Source organism: Manacus vitellinus, unplaced genomic scaffold (genome assembly GCF_001715985.3).
Source record: "Manacus vitellinus isolate BGI_N305 unplaced genomic scaffold, ASM171598v3 scaffold_20_pilon, whole genome shotgun sequence".
NCBI classification, from domain to species: Eukaryota; Metazoa; Chordata; class Aves; order Passeriformes; family Pipridae; genus Manacus; species Manacus vitellinus.
In genome coordinates, this window is record NW_021939471.1 from 9,605,748 (window position 1) to 9,629,040 (window position 23,293).

At 39.2% G+C, this 23,293-nt stretch overlaps 2 protein-coding genes and 2 non-coding genes across 6 annotated transcripts; 1 reads left to right on the forward strand and 3 right to left on the reverse strand.

Annotated features, from left to right (window-relative positions):
• The first annotated feature begins 1,249 nt into the window (after positions 1-1,249).
• GPR1 (G protein-coupled receptor 1) lies at positions 1,250-16,333 on the forward strand. 3 transcript variants are annotated; one of them, XM_018071930.1, is made up of 3 exons: positions 1,250-1,314; positions 3,116-3,263; positions 13,568-16,333. In XM_018071930.1, exon 3 carries the CDS (start codon positions 13,584-13,586, stop codon positions 14,634-14,636), a length of 1,053 nt encoding a protein of 350 aa, XP_017927419.1. In that variant the 5' UTR covers positions 1,250-1,314; positions 3,116-3,263; positions 13,568-13,583; the 3' UTR covers positions 14,637-16,333. The 3 variants fall into 3 exon arrangements, with proteins under 3 accessions (XP_017927419.1, XP_017927421.1, XP_017927420.1); XM_018071932.1 differs by lacking the exons at positions 1,250-1,314; positions 3,116-3,263 and adding an exon at positions 7,767-7,787; XM_018071931.1 differs by lacking the exons at positions 1,250-1,314; positions 3,116-3,263 and adding an exon at positions 11,900-12,147.
• A 2,627-nt stretch (positions 16,334-18,960) lies between these two features.
• EEF1B2 (eukaryotic translation elongation factor 1 beta 2) lies at positions 18,961-23,060 on the reverse strand. Its single transcript, XM_018071895.3, has 6 exons — positions 22,707-23,060; positions 22,426-22,548; positions 20,884-21,007; positions 20,442-20,508; positions 19,629-19,754; positions 18,961-19,152 (listed from the first exon to the last, which is right to left on the reverse strand). The coding sequence occupies exons 1-6, from the start codon at positions 22,784-22,786 to the stop codon at positions 18,998-19,000; spliced, it is 675 nt and encodes a 224-aa protein (XP_017927384.3). The 5' UTR covers positions 22,787-23,060; the 3' UTR covers positions 18,961-18,997.
• Positions 20,006-20,139, reverse strand: LOC112841060. The gene has a single exon (XR_003212702.1). It is a non-coding gene; the product is annotated as a small nucleolar RNA SNORA41 (small nucleolar RNA).
• Positions 20,581-20,660, reverse strand: LOC112841054. The gene has a single exon (XR_003212696.1). It is a non-coding gene; the product is annotated as a small nucleolar RNA SNORD51 (small nucleolar RNA).
• Positions 23,061-23,293: the final 233 nt, after the last annotated feature.

Here is a 23,293-nt window from a genome sequence, read left to right on the forward strand (position 1 = left end):
CTGATTGTCAGGTAGTTAAACTCGGTCTTTCCAGAGTGGATTTTAATCGATGAGGTATTCAAACAGTGAGGACAAAGGAACAGTGAAGAACTGCTTTTCTAAAAAAAGGGACCGAATTGTAAACAGCAGTAAGTAGTTGCTTTCTTGTGTTGTCCAGCTAAAATTAACCTTAAGAAAACAAAATATGTTTGACCTAATTTGCAAATTTATGGTTGGTACGACTTAATTGAATTGGTGAACATTGAATTTAGTTTGGGGTGTTCAGTTTTAGTCTTGGGTGTTCCTTAGTGCTGAGATTATCTGCACGTACAGATAGGCAACTTAATAAGGTCCCAGCAGTGGGAAAAATTATCAGAATTATCAGGCAATTGTTGGCAATTCAGGTAAATTACAGCTACTTTTGGTTTTTTTATTACTTTTTACTTTGTGTTTTGGTTAATACTGGTAAAGTGTTTCTGAAGGTTTTTCCCCTGTATATTTTTCTTCCATACATCCTCTGCCTTTGTTTTGTTTTATAGGTTAAAAAGCCCCCAAAGAATCAGAAGTGCTTTTAAAACTAGACTCAGGTTATTCACTGCTGGACTACCCAATATCTACTATGTGTATGTAAATGCTCTCCTTTTTTCTTTTTCCATCAGGTATAAAGTAGTATTTCTCTGCTTTGCAAGTTCCACGTGCAGTGTGTGTTCATGAATGCATGTCCTTCTTCAGTGCTGCTCTGGCATATTACCATACTTAATGCAGACTCAAAATTCCAAGACTCTGATAACTTACCCTGTTGAAAAAGCACAAATGACATGGCAGAATAAAATACAACTTCCAAACAGAAAAAGGAGAAGATGTGAAAGCAAACAAGGTTCATTTTTGTTTTCAGTTATTTTCTTCCAAGCATCTAACTTTCACAGAAATATCTGAAAAAATAATACTAAAAAATAAGTTATGTCAATGGTTAATGGGTTGCATGAAAGTTTGTATTAAAAAGCCATGTCATTTGTGCCTCACATTTTCACTTTTTCTGAGCATAGAAGGAACTAAAACAAGGAAAGATTTGGGGTCTAATCTTACATTCTTCAGGGATTTAAGACTCCCACTGTGGTTAGTCAAAACTGTAGGTGACTAAAATGATGTATTTACTCGAAACAGAAAACAAGCAGAACAAAGTCCTTTCAGATTAAATGTAGTTTTATCTGTAAAAGTCTGTTCTCTTTTCTTTTTTTCCTCCCAGGTGTGTTACACATGCTGGTTATACTGTGCAAATGGGGTAATTGCTCACCAGAGCAAAAGCCCCTTTCAATGGAAAAGGAGCAAATGTAGGTAGGATAGAAAAATTATTTTAAATGCAGTAATCTGCTATTCTTGGAAAAAAAAATTCTCATTTCCTGTGAAAACTTTCCTCTGTAAAATGTCTTCTGGGCCCTTAGCATTTGGGATTTCATATTTGGTACAGTGGTAAGGAAAGGTGAGGAAAATAGCCATGAGAGGTTTAATCCTCCCTAATGAGGATAAGCTATCATCACCAGTATATGTTAGAGTAGTCACAAAACTGTTTTAGTTTATGGTGAAGTAAACAGCACCTTAAGGACAATTCCTCACTACCCCAAACTGTTGGAATCCATTGCATTCTCCAGAAGAAGAGAAGAAGAACATTTGGCATATGTGTGACTACTTTTCTTGCTGGTTTTTTTTTCTTTTGTGTATAACGTGAGGGTTATCTACCCGGTAATTTCGTCTTTTGTCCTACTAAAATAGTACTGAGCAAACCCTTGAATTAACTGCCTTACAATAACTGGATTTGGCAAAGTACCTAGAGACATACAGACTCATGTGCCATTACAAGGAAAAAAACCTCAGCAGATCTGCTGTTAAGTGATGCCTATAGTTACCCTATCCCAATATTTAGAAAAGAAGAGAACTACTGTTAAAAGAGATTTTATCAGTGAAGGTTAATCAATCAGATACCTAGAGAAAATGGGAAATCTTTAAAATGCAAGAAATAAACAAGTGAGGTCCTTGACTCTTTCCATGTGCTTTCCTCAGTCAATCCCCTCTGTTCATCTCCTGTCACAGGAATCATGTCCCCCTGTCCTTTTCTCATAGTCCAGGGCCTCTCTGCCTCACCATAACATAATCTCCATCCTCCTTTCATGGAATTAGAGGTTTTCACACTCCTGTTCAAGCTATCAGTGTTTAAAGTTATATTGGCAGAACAGGAAGAGTTGTCATGGAGAAAAAACAAAACAGGTTAGTTTTGCTAAAAAGAAGTTTTGGTTAGTGTTAAGAGAATCTGTGATCTCTGAAATCTGGAAAATTTGGCATTGACTAGATTCAATCAGTGCTGAACATGTTACATGTTTTGCATTAGTGATAGAGAAGTAACACTGTTGGATTATTGCTCCCACTAGAAGATTTGATTTTGGTAAGGGCAGACTGGCAGATGCTCAGCTGATTTAAAATGGTATGATAAGTGTGATACCATCAGAGTCGAGTGAATCAATGGTAGGTTGAATCCAGTGGAATAATATTCCCATTTTACTGACTGAGAAACTGAACTACATGGAGGTCACGAGGCTTGGCCACAAAAATTCGGCAGGCTCTTTACAGAGTTGGGAACCAACCCAGTCTCCTAAAATCCAGTTCAGATTTCTGACCAGTGTTACACTGTCTGACAAAGAGTCACTAATCAGTGTTTTGAGGAGCTCACTTCTACCTTACACACAGAAGGAGATTAATCTACTAATCCTAAATACAAAAGGAACGTATCATGCCATACAGTTACAAAATGATGCTTTCAGTGTGACTTTTAGGCATCTTTCAGCTCATTCAACATTATTTTCTATAAACCAGAGTGCTTACAAAGAAATACTGTTCAGCCTCTTCTCTCCATAACAAAAAGCAGCCCACAACTGTAAGGTCTCTTTCCATTCATCAGTCACCACATCTGTTGCTTGCTTGGACACTGACCAAAATGATTCATTCATATGTCTAACATTTATTTTTGGTGAAATACTGGGATTATACAGAATGGCAGTATTTCAAAAATTGGTCTAGAAAACCAAGGGAAGTTGGAAACAACTTCCTCAGCTGAAAACAAACACGACGTTATATCATTCTGCAGCTTTATTAGAGGGAAGGCAGTAGCCAAGTGAAGCAGCTGGAATCACACTGAAGTCACTCTGAACTCTGCAGATCATTTCATTCTTCCTTCTGCTACAGAGCTCACGTCCCTGATTTACGGTGCCTTTTGTTTCAAAGAACTAAGAAAGGTGGGTCAATCTCTCTTATATTTAAAATCTTTTTCTCCCTCCCTTCTAAATAATGTGTCTCTGCAGCTACAACAAGACTTGCAGGCAAACTCTGTAAGATGGTGTAGCACATACTGGCCAAAACAGCTTCTTGGAAGAAAGACTGTGATATTCACATATTTCAAAGATTGTTTTGAATCACCCCAGCAGCCAGAAAAGATATGAAAGTATGCGTGAATTTAATTTTTAATGACTTCTGAATATGTTTATACACACTTCAAGGAGTTTTATCCTGTCAGAGAATGGTAAGTGACCTTAATTTAAATCTCTCTCTCCCCCCCATCTCCCATAGTATGCAGGTTTTTAGGTTTTTTACTTGGGTAGGGATAGTATGTCTCCCATAGCTATAGAGATTCCCAGTATTATCAGAAAAAAGTACACCAGTTCTGCTCTGAACTGATTCTAGAAACTGGAAATCATTTTAACTTAACAAAATAATTCTGAAGAATTACAGTCATGCAGAATTAAATAAGGTTTCTATGATCTCAGCTGGAAAGTGTGTATGTTTTCCCTAATCATTGTGGAATAAGGTAGGACATGGATCTAGTTCATTAAGTGTATTGGCTTGTTTCCTAGAAGTGACAAGAAGATCTGAAGCCTTGTATACTACCACACAATGAGACAGGGCTATATTCCACCACTTATTCAGACTTAGTGATAACAGTGTCCTTGTCACCTGTCGCCTTTCTAAATGTGATCTTGCAAAGCCAAACAATATCACAGACCTGTTTTTGTAGACTTACACAACATGTATACATTGAATTATGCCTATGTTCATATGTCTATGAATTAAAACACATCAAAACAGTTTTTTTCCTAGCTGAATGAAATTGTATTTCTGAATAATTTTAAATATTCATTAACTCACAGCTAAGGAGAAGAAAGTAAGGGTATATCAGGGTACAGGAATTTGTCAGAGCAGCTTTGTAGAAACTGCTTTCAGGATTAACTTGCTTATGATACCTTACCTTCACTAGCATCATATTATCGTCCTGCTTCAGCTGAATTAGGAAATGCAAATAGTTTGATAAACCAATTTACTTTTGTTTAATGTCATTGCAGCTTCTGCCCAAATTTAAAATATTATCAATCACTTATGCCAGGCAGACAGGATAGAGGTCCTACCAAGTTTACTTCAATCCTAGGAATCCCTATATGTGCCATGAGTGACACTACAGTCCACTTCTACTGCACTTAAAATCTCTGAGTGTGGTGCAGTGGAAGTTATTTAAGCCTGGAGAATGAATTTATGGTTTGAATTCTTGAATTGCCTTTGTGGAAAGGGATCATATGTCAGGAAAGCTCTGTATAAGGATTCTTAGGCAGAATCTGATCACAGAGTTTTACTGCTCTGGTGGGGGCAGAAGAAAAGTATTGATCAAAATAATATATTTCTATGTACTATACATTCTTTTAATTTTACGAATTTCTTTCTCTGCTGACAATCTAATGAGCAGCATCTGAAATGCTTAGATTTGTGTTTAGTTCTGATAGATTGATTAAAGAGGAAATTTATATCTGTTTCCTAATAAAGCCAGTTGCCTTAAAGAATTTTCTTCTACTTCTGTTTCTTAACAGACACTTGAAGTTTGTGATCTGTTATTAGATGTTAATTTTGTATTAATAACTCTGCTGTTCCAAGCACTAAGCGACAGCTAGGTTTGTAGAGGATTGTAATCTATTGAATGGTCTTATTATTTGCTTATTTATTTATTTTGTCTTGTGGAATGTGCCAGCAGTTCAGCTGTCTCTCTTACTGTGGTGGCTGATTGTCTGGCTAATTTGCACTCATTATTTCTGATAATGGTTTGACTTGTGTTCATTCAGTCTAAAGCTAGCAGTTTCACAACACTGCAGGGCTCTGTTGTTGCTGGCTTTGCAAAAGAGAGTTCACTGGAAGGAACAGCTTCTGGTGGCTTGTTACCAGAAGAAAGGGATTGCTGTGACTGTGGTGGGCAGTGACCAACACACATTGGTTTTAGAAGGGAAGATGCCATAATGCAGAGATGAACTCTCCCACACTTGCTAGGCTCCTGAGACTAAAAGAAAAGTTTTGTGTCCTCAAAAGAAACATATAGTTCTTCCAGGGGAGCTCAACTAATTCTGTACTCTTTGTGTCTTCATTATGTTCCAGAGCTTGAGAACCTGAAGACAGGAGCCAAAAACCCTGTATCAGCCCCCGGCTGCTTTTTTTCAGAGAAAATTACTGCTGGCTTATTGCAGCTCTCTTATACCTGGCCCACCATTTTACTGCATTACAGTTCTTTGGATAAAACTGAACAGACCTGCTGCAGATACAATAATTTTTTATTACTGGGCTCAAAGGGAAGCTAATAAACCCATTACTACAAGTCAGGTTTGTTTGCAGGAGTTAACTGCAAAAGCCAGCACACTGAGTCTCTACTTCTTGGCAGGGACGTTAGCTAGCAACAGGTTTGCAGCATTTTCCTATTTCTCTTCCCCTACCCAGGCTCTCTTGATACTTCTTGAAGAATGTATTTCAAGAATCATAAGGCACAAGTATGAAGAACCAGCATCTTTTACCTGTGTCCACAATAGATACTTCCCTCTTCACACTTTCAGCAAGGTCTGAATTCTGCCTCCAGCTCTACCTTTGAATCTACTATTTGGCTTTGGGCAAGATATTTCTTCTGTTCCTTCTAATGCTCTTCTTATGTCTGTTTATTTATAAACAAAGCAGGAATTGTCTCTCATTATGTTCTTATAGTGCCTAGATCCAATGAGGCTTTGATCTCAAAGGCTGAGGCCTTTGGGTACTTTCTTAACATAAAAACCATGCTTTTTCAGCAAGTGTGAGCTTGGCATAGAAGTTTTATTCCCTTCTGAAGCCTTTTAGATGATAGAGGGAAAGGAGTGCATAGTAAGTCCTGTACCATCAATGTAATATCACTTTCTACACTCCCACTCCTTCTTTCTAATGATCCTCTTTAATGAGCTCAGCCCCCCATCATTTTAATTAGATGTTTTGAAAATATTAAGAATCCTTGCCCATTTAGGAAGCCCGAATAATGTTAACTGAGGGGTTGTGCTATATCTAGCAGAGCCAAGTGAGAAGTGATTTGCAAAGCTAATATGGGAAGCCTGTAAAACCAGTATTTCCAAGCTCCTAATTTGACACCTTAATCATAGGTGCCATCTATTCCTATCAGTGCTAGGGAGTGTTGCCAGTGTCATATTAGGCAGATGAATAAATATCCAGTCCTCCTGATATTAACATTATGAATTTTTCAGTTTTGCAGCAATACAGGCAGTGCTTATTTTAGACTCGATCTTAAAGTAAATGAAATAGTTAGCTTTGTATGAGTAGGAATATTAGAATAACACTCATACAGAAGTAGACGCCCTTAATCTACTGTACACGGTGATTCTAGTATATTAATGGTGAGGACATAATAAAGTATGTTATCCAAAACATTTCAGTTGATAAGAAATGTACTAGAGATATTTTGGAATTGGATGTTCTGATTTATCCATGCAAGAGTAGGTGTCAACAGTAATATAATCACAGCAATATTGCATTCATGAAAGAAGAAACTGCTGATGTGTATTAATGAGGAGTAGAATAAACCTAGGAGAACAGACCTCAATTTGGAGGACAGTACATAACCAAGCATACTGTTATAAATGACTGGGAAATTTAATATTTCTGGAATAGAATAGGATATAAGAAGGCATATTAAAGGACTGAGTTGTGGTGCTAATTTTCTCTGGGGTTAGTTCTAAAGTCTTCTTATTAAAAGGACAGTAAGTGTAGCAAATTGTAAGCTATTTTTTATCTCTTGTTTGATAGATATTTTGTATCTTGCTGGAGAGAGTTATTTTATTTTTTTCTGTAATGACTTGTTGTTACTCTGCAGTACCTTTAGGATGGCTGTTGTCTAACATATGTTTAATTGTCCTTATTCAGTCTGCTGAGACAACAGTTGATAATCTGAAAGAAATATCTCTGCATACTCTTTATTCTCTACTGTCACTTTGATGCTTTCTGTCAGGAGGGAGTTGTGGTAAAGTGTGTGTTTGCTGAAGGAGTACGGCCGTGCAAAAAACATGCTCAGAGCTGCATGATCATGATCATGTAATGGCACATAAATGGTAGTCAAAATCATCTTTAATCACAAATATACGAGACAGTTGCAAAATAAAATTTCCAAGTAATTTTTGCTTGAAAACCTTTAAAAGCCTTTATTAATTAGAAATGCAAGCATTTCTAATTAATTAGTCAATCTAGTCACTGTGAAGCTGAGGCACTTACGTTTTTTTCAATTGGATATCTCTATTACTCTAGGTATGTAGTTGTTATGGTGGCTTATAGCCAAAGAAAATACTGCTGGCATTTGTGGAGGAATAGAAAACATGCCTGGAACAATACTTCATTAGTGTGCATATCTTACATGCTGAGAACACAGCCAGTATGATATGTGGTGTACCTGCTGGGCTCTGAGAGGTGTGCTTAACAGCTCTGAGGTATGTCCTGGGCCTGCAGAGACAGATTAGTGTATGTGACCAGCAAACAGTGGAAATCCAGATTCATTTTCTCTTCAGTGCAGAGGAAAAAGGTCAGAACCTGTAAGGGCTGCCCAGGTAAGTGCTGTCTCCCTCCAACACAATGGGCATGACAGCTCTTGGGGAGAGCCTCCCTTTAGGAAAGGGAAGGTCTCTCAGAGGTGAAGCTGTGGTTTCTTCACTTCATCATGAGTGAAGGGACAGTGTTAAGTTTAAGAAAGGAGGATAGGACTGTGGTTAAACCACTAGGCAGGGACTCCAGGTTTAGCACTCGGTTTGATCAGAGATTTCCTGTAGGTCACTCTCAGCATTCCTGTCTGTAAACCAGACTGATGATGCTTCTCACTTGAACCTAGTTTCAGTAAGGGTTATGAATACTGAGGGGTTGAGACTGGTTATGTAAATACTTTGGCAGTGCTGACACATACAATATAAGATGATATTTTAAATCTCAAGTGGCACTGTTTACCTAAACGTCTATTTTTACCTACTTGTAAGAACATGAGAATATTTTTTTTCTGCAAAAAAGGGACTACTTTAAGTGTTCACAGGTATCACCAGTCATTTTCTTGACTCTAATCTACTGTCTTTGAGATCAAATGATAGGCTTGCAGTGGCTACAGCAACTCCTTACATTCAAAAGGAATATTAAAAAAGATATTTTTACTTTTAGCTGTGTTAACAGAAAGGAATAAGAGCAAGAACAGGCACTAGTAGTTATCAGGTGCCCTCCCCTTCCCTAGTGTGTATCCTGAGGACACCTGGGTTTCTTTGTCATCTTTGGGAATAGAAGACCTGGTGCTTGGGATCACGTTTGTGTACGTGTCTGTGAAAGAGAAAACATACACACAAGCCTTGATTCTCCCTTTGTGTGTAGTACCTTAAAATGCTTGTGGCCTGGTAGCTTTGACTGCAGGGTCAGCTTTAGGCTTAAACTCTAGCATAGCTATGATTTAATTTTGTAGTACAGGTGTATCAGGCACTTACTGCTATAAGAAAGTTTCTACACAGAGGCAGGTGGTTGTCTTGGCTTTGTTCTTTTAGGGAGAAATATGAGTGTATGACAGTTTGTAATCTCATCAGTATACAAATATAAAAATATAAAATATAAATATATAAAAATACATATGTACCTCTAATGAATTTACTTAGCCTTCTGAGTTTTAAAATTTTTAGATAAACTACCCTGTGAATTTCATGTTTTGTTTTTTGAGCTAGATAAATTCAAAATTTGTCACCTCAGAAGTTCCCAGAAAAATATTTGAGGGCTCTCAAGTGCATTCAATGCCCAGATAAACTTGCTGATGCACAGTATGACAAGGAGGCTTTTTTTTTGTGAAACTAGTTGTTCTCCAACATTTGGTGCTTGCAAATGACAGAAGTTGAAGTGACTCAATCAAATAAGCTTTCCTTTAACCATAAATAATACACATGGAATGTGATATGCTCAAAATTATTCATAAAGACATTAAAAGGAGAGTTTGTGTAATATATTCCCTCTATGAACTGAACTGTTGAGACAGCCAACTCTGCAAACTGTGATTTTCCAAGTAAGTCAGAACTCACTTCTGTGACCTCTGAACCCAGTCTAGCTGGCCAGGGGCTCTGAACACTGTTTATCACACTGAACAAATAAATTTGGGGACTGCCTCTCAAATATTTGTGTTAACTTTTAACTGACATAGGCAATGAATAAACTCTTTCCTTGGTCCTCCATAAAATTCAAAGATAATGAGGACCAAATGTGAGAGAGAGGCTGTGTTATACCAAACATGTGGTATAAACTGCCAGTGTAATTCAGTTGGGTCCTAACTTGTGTGGTGCCCAGGGAACTTTGAACCCCCACAAAGACTTTGCGTAAAGTGAAATGGGCGAAAATTGCAACTATTTTGTTTGTTTTCTTCTATTTTAGACTGAAAATGCAATGTAATTTAATTCCGAAGCCGTTCCACTGACCTCAGGGCTGAGGTGTGGAGAGGTCAAACGACTTCCCCTGGTCAAACAGGGTGCATGTGGCCTAGCCATGAATAGATTCCAAAGTACCGGTCCCATGTCATAACAGCCATTCTTAGTGTGACAAAAGCTATTCTATTTTAGGCAGATCCAACAATTTGTCCAAGTTGTCATTATGGCTTAACTACATAGGGGCAGAGAAAACAAACTCTAGGTACTTTAAGTAAAAAACTATGAATATGTCAACTGAGATCCAAGTTTGTAATTCCCTGCTGAAATTCAGAGAAAGACATCTTGTGCAACACAGTGAAGTCTGTTTTCAGCAGTTCTGTGGCTTTGTATTTTAGAAATTGGTCCTAATGATTTGTATTTCCTGCTAATTCTGCTTTCTGTCCCAAGATCTAGAAGCACCAAGTGCTAGCCTGTGATATTTCTATGAAGTCGTTCAGTAATTAACTTCTGTTTTACAGAAGGGGACAGGAAATGAAACCTCCTGGTCAACTATTTTCATAATTAAGCAACTGAATCAAGGAGGCTCAGTTTTCAAAGCAGCTTATGACCTCAGCAAACAGGAACAGACTCGTCAAACCACTGCTGCGCATACACGTTACACAGGGTGTTTAGTATTTAAAATAAAATTTAAAAAAAGGACAGGATGAAGTCTAAACTTGGTTATATTAATCCATAGGCAATAGAACACTGTTCTGTAACCTGTGGCTGCTCCCAAGTCTTATTGGCAGACCTCTAACCACACTTTCCTGTTTATTGAAAAATATTTTCCATGCACTGGCTCCCCAGACCAGCAGAGACTGAGCCAGTGAACCGCACCAAACCTCCCTTACCCTTTCTAACAGATGCCTGAAAGCTAAGAAGAAACTGCTGTCTAGAAGTATTGTTTTCTCTACTGAGCCTCAGTTTGCAGGCAGGTTCATGAGAATTTTTTCCAGCTTGGAAATTAGGCCATTTATCAAAGACCATACAGGAAATCAGTGTCAGAATGAGGAATACAATTAGATTTCTTCACTTTCAAGACCTAGACTTGAACTGCAAGACAGCTCTGACTCTGAAAATTTATTAATTTCAGAGTCATGTATTTGAGATAGTGTGTTTTAAGATCACAAAGAAACATCCCTGCTGAATGATGGTTAATAGAAAAAAATCTGTGTCCTTATTGGTAAACCAGAGTAGCTCCCTGACAATCACCTACTGCTTATCTTTTTCAGAACAGGGCTTAGCACTGAGTCCTGTTATAGAAGTACTTCATACATGTCAGTGCCAGAGGTAAAAGTTCCTGGACTTTGCAGATGTAATTGGCAGTCTTTGCTGAACCCCAGACACAGAGTTTAGTTTCAGCATCTGTGCACTGGGAGCAGTGGTAAACAACGTTCCTCTTGCTTTTTTACACCCACTGCAAAAGAGTCATTGCATTGGAAGACTAGAGATAAGGAAACATATAAGCTTGGAAAAATAATTGCATCCTAAAGGTGTGCTCTTTCAATGGAGTTTTAAACTACTGGAGGCTTGGTAAATATTTGGCATTTATTTATGTATGTTTCCTTTCTCCTGCTATACATCGTCTTTGAAATACTAAACATAAAATTGACATTGTTGGGCGATAGGCAAATGTTTGTCATTATGGTTTCTTTAGCAACATTACGGAAAAAAAGTCTGTGAGGAAATGTCTGAATTCAAGTATTATTATGTTGTGCTAACTCTTAAAAGCAAAATTTATTAGTGTCTGAAATAGAGAATGTTATTCAGCAAGAGTTTAAAGAGTTGGAATTTTTTTTATTGTTTAATTGCAAATGCAATCTGCAGATTTTGCAGATTTGAAGGTATGGTTCTTTATATAGGCAAAACCACTTAAAAATCTAATTATTAACCTGACTGTCCTCTGAAACTGTCCAAATATATTGTTGTTCCAGATGTTCGTGGTACTGTTCCATGTTTATACTATTCTCTCAGCAGCTGTTAGGCTGTCTGAAAAAATTACTCAGATGGGTGGTAGTGGTATTTAATGCAGAATCCACCCTCAAAAGGGTGGATTACATAATGTAGGGGTAATTACATAAATATAGCCCAATAAGTATCGTTTTATCAGGACAGCAACCAACTAACATTCCTTCAGCCTGATGTAAATTAAAAAGGGCAAATGCTATCATAGCCTCTTGACAGAACAGGCTGTATTGACTCTTACTACATCTTTTTTTAATCAAGAGATATAAAATTACACAACCTTTTTTTTTTTCTTCCTTGTCCATCCATCTACAAATGAGAAATCTAATCCTGCTAATGCGTGTGCACATGCGTAGCTTCACTTGTGTGAGTAATCCTTTCAAACTGGGAGAACTACTTTTTGGGAGGAAAGGTATGTACATGAATGCAAGCTTGCAGATGTTGTTCTGCAGGCAGTGTGCTCAGGAGACCCCTCTCCTGTTGTCCTTAGCGTGCTGTAATGAATGGAATTACAGGAATGCAGGGCTGAGTTCCAAAAGCTCGGGCTGAATTTCGGTTTCGGAATGGAGATAGCAATCAGAAGTGTAGTGGTAAGATCATTCATAGTACAGCTAATGGACTGGTTGCATCCTGCTCTCAGGGACAGGTTCTCAGTGCAACTGAGTCCAACCAGACAACATAGCTTTAAATGATAACAGAACTTGGCAGAATAATTGTTTTGACCATTGCAGATACTTTTGTCAGACTGTTGCCACCTGTAGTGTGCTGCAGCTTTGTCACATAAATTCTGACTGCCTTTTTTTTTGTTGTTCAACCTCTGTTTGCTGTTTTCTCCTTAATATACTTTTGTTTTCAGAGTTTTTCTTTTGCTTATATTCCACTTTCCTCTCCCCTGCTGCCTTCTCTCCCTCCCACATAAGAAAATTCCTATATGAAAAATCATGTTGTACTTGTAAGTTCAAGATGCTTTTGCAAGAGAAAAAAACTGAGAAAATTCTGAAATTTCTGTTTTGAAATAAAAAGAAAAAAGGAGGCACACACATTTTCATCCATAGCTTTTACAGTGTCTGTTGTATTCATGGGAAGCTTTATTTTCTTTCATCTATACCTGTTTCTCAGCTCACTGGTGGAAGAATAGTATAGTTGTATGTATTATCCCTGAAATATGTTCTGTATGTTTCTTTCTGTACATCTTTTGCTGCACTGAGGAAATCTAATATGTTGAATCATCATTCCTTGATACAAAGTACATGGTAGAGATTAATAAACCCATGAACTTTTAGTTGCTTGAGAAATCACTGTCATTTTTCAACTATAATTTGAGGCGGGGGTGGTGGGTGTAATTTTATAAAAAATGCCTTCCTGGTGTTTAAAGTGAACTTTTTTGCTACATAGATGTCTGATGTTCCTCTGATTTTAGACAGATATAATCTATAAAACTTGCTTCATGTAGGAACAGAGCAATAAAGTATGAAATTTGACCAGAAAAGAATAGTAAAATCATTCTTTTTCTATCATTCAGTAAAATTTTGCATCTGGTCACCTAAAAATTTACCAGTGATATTGTGCTCAGTGCTGTCACTGAGAAGTCAACATGTGGAAAACAGTTCCTGAAGATTTCAAGTGTTGTTTTGATTTGAACATTCCTTAAAATGCCTGTGACCAGAATTCTTCACGAGCTTTGTGCTAGCAACTGACATAAAATGCGATAGATATGTAAGTCAATGTTTTGGGTTTTTTTTATGAACAAGAACTTAAAAGAATTGCAGTTTACTATTTATGGCACAGTAAAACTTTTCTCCTCTGACCATTTCATTTCTTTTCTTCCCCAGAAAGCAACTCTGCAGCATGACATTTGAAGATTTTGAGAATTATTCTTATTTCTACGACCTGTCTGAGGAAGATGAGTCACCCCAGTCCTCCCCCAGCATTGCCCATATTATTTCCCTTTTCTTTTACAGTGTGGCATTTCTGCTGGGAGTGCCAGGTAATGCCATTGTCATCTGGTTTATGGGCTTTAAATGGGATAAATCTGTTTCTACCCTCTGGTTCCTCAATCTGGCCATTGCAGATTTCATTTTTGTTCTCTTCCTGCCCCTCTATATTACGTATGTGGCAATGGGCTTCCACTGGCCTTTTGGAAAGTGGCTCTGCAAAATGAACTCATTCATTGCACTACTTAATATGTTTGCCAGTGTTTTCTTCCTGACATTCATCAGCCTTGACCGCTACATCCGCCTTGTCCACCCAGTCTTTTCCTACAAGTATCGGACTGTAAGGAACACCCTTGTTCTCAGTGGGGTCATTTGGATGTCAGCTGCAATTATTGGTGGCCCTGCCTTATACTTTAGAGACACAGCTACGGTTCTGAACAATGTCACCATTTGCTACAACAACTTCCATGTGCACGACAGAGAACTTATTTTGCTGACACATCACATTCTCATTTGGGTGAGGCTTGCGTTTGGTTACCTCTTCCCTTTAGTGACCATGGTCATTTGCTACTCATTGCTGATTGTCAAAGTGAAGAGGAGAACTGTACTGACTTCTAGCAGGCTTTTCTGGACCATCATTGCTGTAGTTGTAGCTTTTTTTGTTTGCTGGACACCATATCACATATTCAGCATTGTGGAGCTGTCTGCTCACCATGACGAAAACTTGCATGACTTACTACAGGATGGCATTCCGCTCTCCACTGGCCTTGGTTTCATCAACAGTTGCCTCAATCCAATCCTCTATGTTCTGATAAGCAAAAAGTTCCAGGCCCAGGTCAAGACAACAGTCTCTGAGGTGCTAAAACTGGCTCTGTGGGAAGTGAGCCGCTCGGGAACTGTCAGCGAGCAGCTGTGGAGCTCGGACAACAGCCATGCGCCTGTGCACTATTGTGAAACTGCCCAGTGACTGTTCTCGTCAACATCCCTCTCTAGAAGAGCTGACGGGAGATTTGGAGTTCTTGACTTCACATCTGACAGTCAGATATGCATCTTTGCATATACAGTTTTCTATAAACAGCTGGCTTAATTGCACTTGCTGCTTTAATTGAAAGGTTTTTAATGGACACATCATTTGGGTGTGGTGTCCTTGCAATGCACTTACAGCCTGAGCTGAAAGTTGTCAGCATAAGCGGAATTACTCCAACTGGGTTTTTGATGAGGAATATTGTTTTAATCCCATTGTTTTGCTATGGTTCCATACCTCATTGATATCAAAAGAGCACATAATAAAAATATTCCTCCTTGCCATCACTGATACCTCTCTTGTTTGAGGCAGTCTCATCCAAGAGGTTGTAGCCATACATCAGTGGCCATGAGTCCCGATTGCCTAGTGCTGCCTGAAGTAGGAGTCACCTAGCTACATCCCAGCTAAGTGAAGTGACTCTGCTCTGCAGCTGGAGAATGATCCCGAGACAGAGAACACTGAATTGCTGCCTTCTCTTGTCAAAAAAGAAAAATACGGAAATAAAATCTGTCTTCTCCCAATGCTCTTTATCTTATACTCAAAATTAAGACAGGAGACCCTATGTTTTCTGGTCACTTGTGCTTTTAGCACTAGCTGGGTGCAAAATACTGAGCAGATGTTTCATACAGGTATTAGGTTCATTTGAAATGTGCAAAGAATTAGTGAGAATATTTCTTGCAGAAGCTGAGATTAAAGGTCCTGTGCCATACTTCTTTTAAGTTTTTAGGCTTACAGCGGTTTACAACTATCGGTTGCTTTTTATTGCTCTGTCAAGCAAAGATAAAGAAATAACATTTTGTTTGCCTTAATGTCAAGCTTCAAAAAATGGGTGTAGTGAATTCAACAATATTCTGTTACAAGTCTGTAGCCAAATCTGGACTTCGTTGCCAAATGAGAGGCAAGACAGTTCATCCAGGAAATGGAGTCCACTCCCATAAGAAAGATGAAGTAGTCCCAGTTATGCTGTATTCTGTTCCAACTTGTTGCTTGCTGCAGAATGCAAATATATATACATAGAGATATGCTATGTGGAGTGAATCAATTTCTGATGCAATACCACTTAATTAAAAAGTTGAATGTGGGACGAAACTCCACTAAAAGTAAAAGCACAGAGCTTTGGGTAAATTTGAACTGTTTTTAACTTGCTATTGGCTTAGGTATATAGAATAAAATTGCCTTTCAGATAATCTACCTAGTTTCTATGGCCTGCCAACACACATTAGTAGCATTTATACTGTAATTGAGGCCTTATATGTAAATAGATTTGCCTTTGTATAAAATATATATATGTATGCATGACCACACCCAGTATTGGTAGCTGTGCAAATAGAAACAGTCTGACTGGTCTTTAACTATTTCTTTGGGCTCTGGTTTCAGAGCCTGGGAGAGTCAGGCAGGATCAGTGGAATTTCAGTGTATTTCACTTCAGGCTAGAAAGCTAGTAAGCAGCACTCTTCCTTTGAGTCATTTGCTGCCTGGTACATAGTTACTCATCATAATATTTTGGCACTGTGCTGCTGAATATGCCTTAATGAAACATCTTGGAGTTTTTCTTCACATGTTCCCTGACATCTTTCTAGGAATGATGTACTTTCCTGACTGTAGTCCAAATGAAGTAATAAAATTTTGTTGTTTCCAAAGAGTGTGTTCATTTGCTTTTCTTAGCAGCAATATGCAGTAACTGTCCTTTCTTATAACAGCTCCTTCCCAAAGATTTTGGAAGATTAAGGTTTCTTGTTGCACATCAGCTATGTGCGCACATATATTCCTATATACAGTACACAGGCTGATTTTCAAAAGGGAGAACATATTTGCTGTCTTGCATAGATGATCAGAAAGCGTGCCCTGAAGCAGACAAGAGAGAGAGAATAGAATTGAAAAGGGCCAAAATCAGCCTTGATCTATGGAATTAAGTGGATTAACAATTTTGCAATGTAACTACTACCATTCACACCAAGATCAGTTGCAGAATTATCTCCAGATCATTTCTTCTAAAGTAATGGAAGATACCTAAACAAAACAGATAATGCTCTAAGTTTCTGTTTCCCAAGTGCCTGCAAGAAAAGACCAACAATTCTCTGCTTCTTGGACTGAAGGATGCTTGTTCAACCCACCACAACAGAAAAGAAAAGCCAGAAAAGGGGATCTATCTGATCATGGTAAGAGATACCATGGAAAGAGCTATTGACATATTTTATAATAGATAGGTTCTGGTTAATTTTATCTCCTTCCTGGACAGTTTGTGCTTCTGAAGGTTTTTATGTGGGTTAGTTTTTGTTAAAACTCTTTTCCCAGTATTGCCATGTATCACACATTTAAAGTATGGAAATTTCTACTGATCTTTCTGTTACAGGGTGCACTTGGGATACTTGCCTTGTTTACTCTAAGGTGCTGATTTTTCACAGGCACAATGCCACAGTAATACACCAGCACATACCCAAATACTACACAAAACCCTCTCATGTAGATATATGTGGATTACATGGAATTCTCTTGTCCACATGCCAATCTATTTTCTCACTGGGGAGACTGTGCTCTCTAGGGTTTCTTTTATTTTGTTCTTGTGCAGCAACTTCCCTTCTAACATCAGGGGAAAAAAATCATCAAACAAAAGAAAAATCAAACACAAAAGAAATCTCAACAACTGAAGAGTTTGTACATGCATGCTTAGCAAAAATGTAGCACACACACAAATCCAGTCTAGCAGGTCACATGGATGGCTCATGGGGCTGTATTTTAGCAATGTTACTGTCTATAAATTAAACCATTATATCCAGTTAGAGCTTTCATTTTAAGGCCAAGGAAGGAGTTTAAAGGTAAGCAGCACATTGAAGGGGAAGTCAGAAGCAGTGATGGCCAAGGATAATAAAAATTATATTTTTGTAGCAGAATTTTTGTTTTTCTCATGAGGCATTTACTAGTTTCTTGATTTTAACAGCAGCCATGACAGAATTGCTAAACTAAGCTACCTGATTTAGCAGAAGCAACAGATAGAGAATTGCCACAGAAGTGGTACTGTGCATTAGTTACACACAGGATGAAGTTAGCCTTTTAGGAGTTTATGGAAGGTGGCGAGTGAGCCTGTAATTATACTTATTTCAAATCTTTAACCATGCTTTAAACCTTTAGCAGGCAGATTTTTTTTTCTGAGACAAATTATAAACAAAGATCTTACATTATCTGAAGCTGGTAGACCTTTAGACAAGGAGAAACAGGACCTGCTGTGCCAGATAACCACACAAATGCTCTCTGAAAAAAAGAACAAAAGGAGTTATCTAAGCTGCTGCTGTCAGGCTTTGGCACTGAGCATCTTCATCTCAGAGACCAATGTGGCACAGAAAAGGCATCCATTTCATGGTCACAATAAATACTGTCAGTCCAATGGAAGGCATAGAACCGTGAATTTGTCTAGAAGCTTCACAACTGCAACAGCTTTTACATTCATATCATTCCTTTGGAAATTTTTTGGAAAACAATTTATTTCTGATTCATTCTTCAATCATTAAAAAAAAAAGTCAGTATCAATCTAGAAACTAATCTAGACCCAAGTAAGCAGCTCAAACTGGAGTTAATTTTGCTACTTTATATATTTGCATTTTATTTCAACGAATTTTTTTTTAGTTGTTTTTAGCCAGGAGCATGCCTCAAGTTTCTTATATAAGCAGACATCTGCATTAGCTGCAACCCGCGGGCAGCGCTCCCGTTGGGCAGCGCTCCCGTTGATCACTCCCAACGCTGCCACCGAGCTCGCAGCGCCTCCCAGAGGTGCAGTTTATGATCAGCATTAGTTGCTGTACCAAGAACCCCTGGGAAAGAAGCAAAACTTGACATTTCACTGCAAAGGTTTCCAACCCTCAGAGGAACAAGTCACACAACACATGAGAAGGTACCAGGGGAATCCCAAGTCCCATTGAGACTACAGTTGATTCAGTTACCTTCATCAGTTATTTGCACTTTGACTGAGCCCTATTCTTTTCCTTTAAAGTCATCCCTCCTTCCAGAGGAATCAAAGACATTTCCAAAGATGCAATTTCCTCTGCAAGTGGAGCAAAGAACACTCGAGCATTTTAAAGCCATGATAATGTTAACTCTATTTTGATGGTAAATGTAAATTTTCTATTTTCTCTGCTCATGCTCTTGGGTACTACAGTGGGGTGTCAGAGCAACCTTGAAATTCAGTTTCAGCTTCTACTTTACCCATTAACAAAATCTCACATTTGTGAGTTGGATTACTCTGTAATTTTGAATTAAGCACAGGCACAGCATATTTTTTGCAACAACATTTATTCTAGATATATCAAGATTTAAATCTTATTGAAAGCAGCTACATCCATTGATTGTACATAATCTTCAAAAGCTGTTATTCTCTCTTCCAGCATATCTGTTCCAACTTTATCATCTTCAACAACACACTGGATCTGAAGCTTTTTGATACCATAGCCAACAGGTACTAGCTTGGCTGTAAAATAGAAAAAGGCATTAAGTACTCCTCAATTGTGGAATCTCTTAAAAACACAGATCTAAGATTGAACTGACCAAAGGAGTTTGCAGGAATACATAAAAACATCATTTGTTCCACATTATAGACTATCTAATTAACAATGCCGTGATTGAAAAGGGACCTCCACCTCCTCTCCAAACCAGTGATGTGGGTGTATGGGTGTTTGTCTGCTGCATCAGGAATTGTACAGGGAGATGCAGGATAACAGCATCTTAGGTTTATAGTTTTTAAAATCTGTATTTGATTCTTAACTGGGCCGCTGCACTAATCACCTTTTCTGACTATGTCAAGATACTGAAGTACAGTGGTATTGCAGTTCCCACCCTGTTTTAGCTACATTTTCAGAGATCAGCAGTGACCACAAGTCTAACTATTCATATAAGTATCCTAAGGGACTACACTCTCTCCCTGCTCCGGAATCTTCTCATACTTACAAGATCCCCAAACCAGGCCATCTGCTTGAATGCTTCGAACACACTCCTCTAGTTTGGCCATGTCTGTCTCATCATCCCAAGGTTTCACATCAAGCAAGATTGATGATTTGGCAACAACAGCTGGTTCTGGGGGAAGAAAATTGTCTTTAAAAGCTAGGAAGTTTTCAAACACTCATGAATATACTTGCAAACTAGTTTTATTATGTGAGCAACTTTTCCAATTCCATGAACAAAAACCTCACATTGCTGTGACAGGCCTCTGGTACCAATGTACACTTCTGAAGTACTGCAGCTACGTATATCCCAGCATTCAGTGTGTAAATCCATTGTGTTCTTAAAAAACAAGTCTCACAACAGAACACAGATTAAGCAGCTGACAATGTTTGTTACATAGGAAGTCCTTTTCAAAGGATCTGAAAAGGAGCTTAATGCTGTGTAACAGTTTATTTTCCACAGAGGGAATACTGCAACTGCTACAGTTCTGAACAGTTCCAGACCAGTAGCTGTGGAGGGACTTGCAGCCTTTTCTCTGAACTTTGAAAGATAATCCTTGAGTTACATCTGTTTATATAGAAAGCTCAGCCTCTTAGAAAAACAAGCAGGAGTGTATTAAGCAGAACAAAAAGTATGTTAAGGTTCCCATTTACTATGGGAGGACTGAGCATACAGGGAATCCAATAAAGGTAATCACTCCTGTCTCATTTCAGTCAAGCTGATCTATTACTACAATTAATTAGTGCTTCCAGCCACCCTGTTCAAATGCATGAAAATTAACCTAAGCACAAAAAATTAAGAAGTTCTTGGCACACATACTTTTGGACTTCTTTGATTCATACTGTGCCAGGCGTTCTTCCCTCAGTTTCTTTGCTTCTTCACTTTCCTGAAAGAGAAATCTACAGTTACAGAAAAGCACCAAAACCTCACATCCCCAGAGCATTACCAAACTGACTGGCATCTACTCAGACAAAAACAAAACATCACAACTGTCAGCCGAAAGATGGTGATTTTTTGTTTTATTCATCATGTAACCAGTCAAAGTTGGACAGTTGAACCCATTGAAACACATTATTTTCTAACTCAAGTGTTTACCTTCCAAGCTTTCCTATTCTTCAAAGATAGCTGAATTTGAGAATTTCAAGCAGGATCTCTTATCAAGGTCACAAACTTAAGTAACTTAAACTAGCTAAGGCAGAAATTTGCATACCTGGGTTAATTTCAATAAAACCCAAACATAATACAGAAAGGTCACAAGTACCTCCTCATCATCAGATCCAAAAAGGTCAATGTCATCATCATCTTTGCTATCTGTGGCTGCACCTGTTGTGTCCTCAACATCAGCAGGACCGTATTTCCCCAAAGCCTTCTTTACTCCTGGTAAGCTGAAAGAAAAATGCAACTATAAGGAACCTACCAAAATGTTGATACAAATACCATCAGTTTGTCAATGCACCTACAAGTGCATTTGTAATGAAAACACTGTGCTAAAAAAAAAAAAAAAGTCAAATCCTGCTACTTGAAATCAGAACCTCCTCCTAAGACCCAAAAGACAGCCCCCAATGCTCGTGACATGCTTGCAGAATAATCTGTGAATATGGAATTTGCTATAGCCTTACCAAAACTAGCATGATCCCACCCACCATTGCTGCTCCAACTAAGCACATGGACAGTAAAAGCTTTCTTACTGGAATAATTTATCTACAATATATTCCATCTAGGAGGAGTCACCAACTTCTTGTTCATGCTTTCCTAAAAATATTCTCAATTAAAAACTACTAAGTGACTGAAAACATACTGTTGCAAAGTAATCACTACTTTTGGAAGCTTCAGTGAACACTTTACCCTGAATGCTAGCCTTAAACAGCACAGGAGGGACCAGAATGCCCTGAATTCACTTTCCCCTGTAGCTCATATAATTCTGTAGTCTTAGAACAAGCTCATAGTCCTACTGCTACTATGAACTGCTGCTACTGGAGCCATAAAACTAGCTTAGAAAAAGCTCACAGTTCTATTACTGTGAACTGCTGTTACTAGTCATAAAACTAGGCTCTGTTTCCAGGAAGTGTAAGTACTTTCCAGAGTGGATATAGTGAAGCAACTTCAGAATCTCAGTCCCCTTCAGAATTATGAAAGCTTCAGAAATAGGCTGGTGACTGAGCAACCCAGTTTTGGAAGAGTTTCCTATAAACATAACTGAGGCTTAGAGAAAGCATTGTAGCAACATTTACCCTACCTATGCTGTACCTTTTTAGAGGCCTGCAGTCTCCATGGATGTCAGTATACAACCTTTCGCAAACATTTAAAATCACTAAAAAAGATAACGTTTACTTTTATATCTCCTTTTCTTTATATGTACTTCTGTATTGCAAATCACAGACTTTGTTTTATCTTCCAGGACTAAAGACCTCAACATTGATGTGCTGTTTATTCATCTGTAATGACTCCTATAACACTTACTAATCCATTGTGGTGCTGCCTTCATGGAGCTGATTACTGGTAACTAATTCCCGGCTTTCAGCAACAAAAAGGCAGCAACAAAACCCAAGTCTCTTTATAAGCTTTAGCAAAAATGTTAGCAACTGAACAGAGACAGAATTTAGGCGAGCGGATTCTAAGTGAGAAATGCAATGTACTGACAGAAAAGGTCTGCCCTGCTTCGGGACCCGCTCGTGTGCCAACGGCAACGCAAAACGCCACGTGGTACCGCCGAAAAACAGTTTCGTACAAACTCGAAGAAACAAACGCAGCACTTTGTAGGCCAGTTCGCAGAGATATTGCAGCTTTCACAGTTTAAACATACCTTGCCTTCTGCTTTTCGTACGACTTAATGTGATTGTACCAGCGGAGAGCATGAAACAAGTCCGCAGGCGGAGGGGCAGCGATCGCTTCAAAGACTGCGATGTCAGCCTGCGAAGGGACGTACCTGCGGAGAGCGAGCTCAAGTTAAGCCGCTTGCTCGGGACACGCGGGGACACGCGTAGCAGCAGCTGCCGCGGCACCCCAGGGCCCCCCCCCCGCCGCTCATTGTCAGGCCCAGCTCACCTTTCCCGCCCCAGCGCGCCCCCTCCCGCCGCCTCTCACCCCTCAAATGTAGCTCCTGTCAGCCAGGAAGTCGTTGAGGACGCGGAGGCCGCGGCGGACTTCAGGTCGCCGAAACCCATGGCGGGGCGCGGCGGCCAACACGCAGCGCCCGAACCGAGCGCGACCGCGCGGGAGAAAGGCACGCTGCCGCCTGCGCCGCTCTTATAAAGAGTCTGGATCCCTCCGCAGATTTCTGCGCACACGGATCCCTCCGCGAGAACCAACCGCGAGGTAGTTCCTCACGGGTTGGCCGCTCCAGGGCAGGGAGTGCAGCAAGAGGGATACTAGAGGTGCGGGAAAGGGTCGATGTAATACATGTGAGCTTGACTATAAGCCCCAGGAAGGTGTACGGTGTTACAAGGGTTTTGTCACCCCGAACTGCCGCCGCGCCCCGCCCCGCTGGCACAGCGGAAGTTGCCGAATTGGGCGAAGAAAGAGACGGAAGGAGACGGGAATTGCCGAGGGCAGGACGGTGTATGAGTGACGGTGGCCGAGAAGGCACTGAGCTACTGGCGGAAATTGCCGAGTTCCCTCGTTCGCCGGTAACCTGCCGGAAATCCCCGAAGCGGTTCGCTCCGGAGATTGCC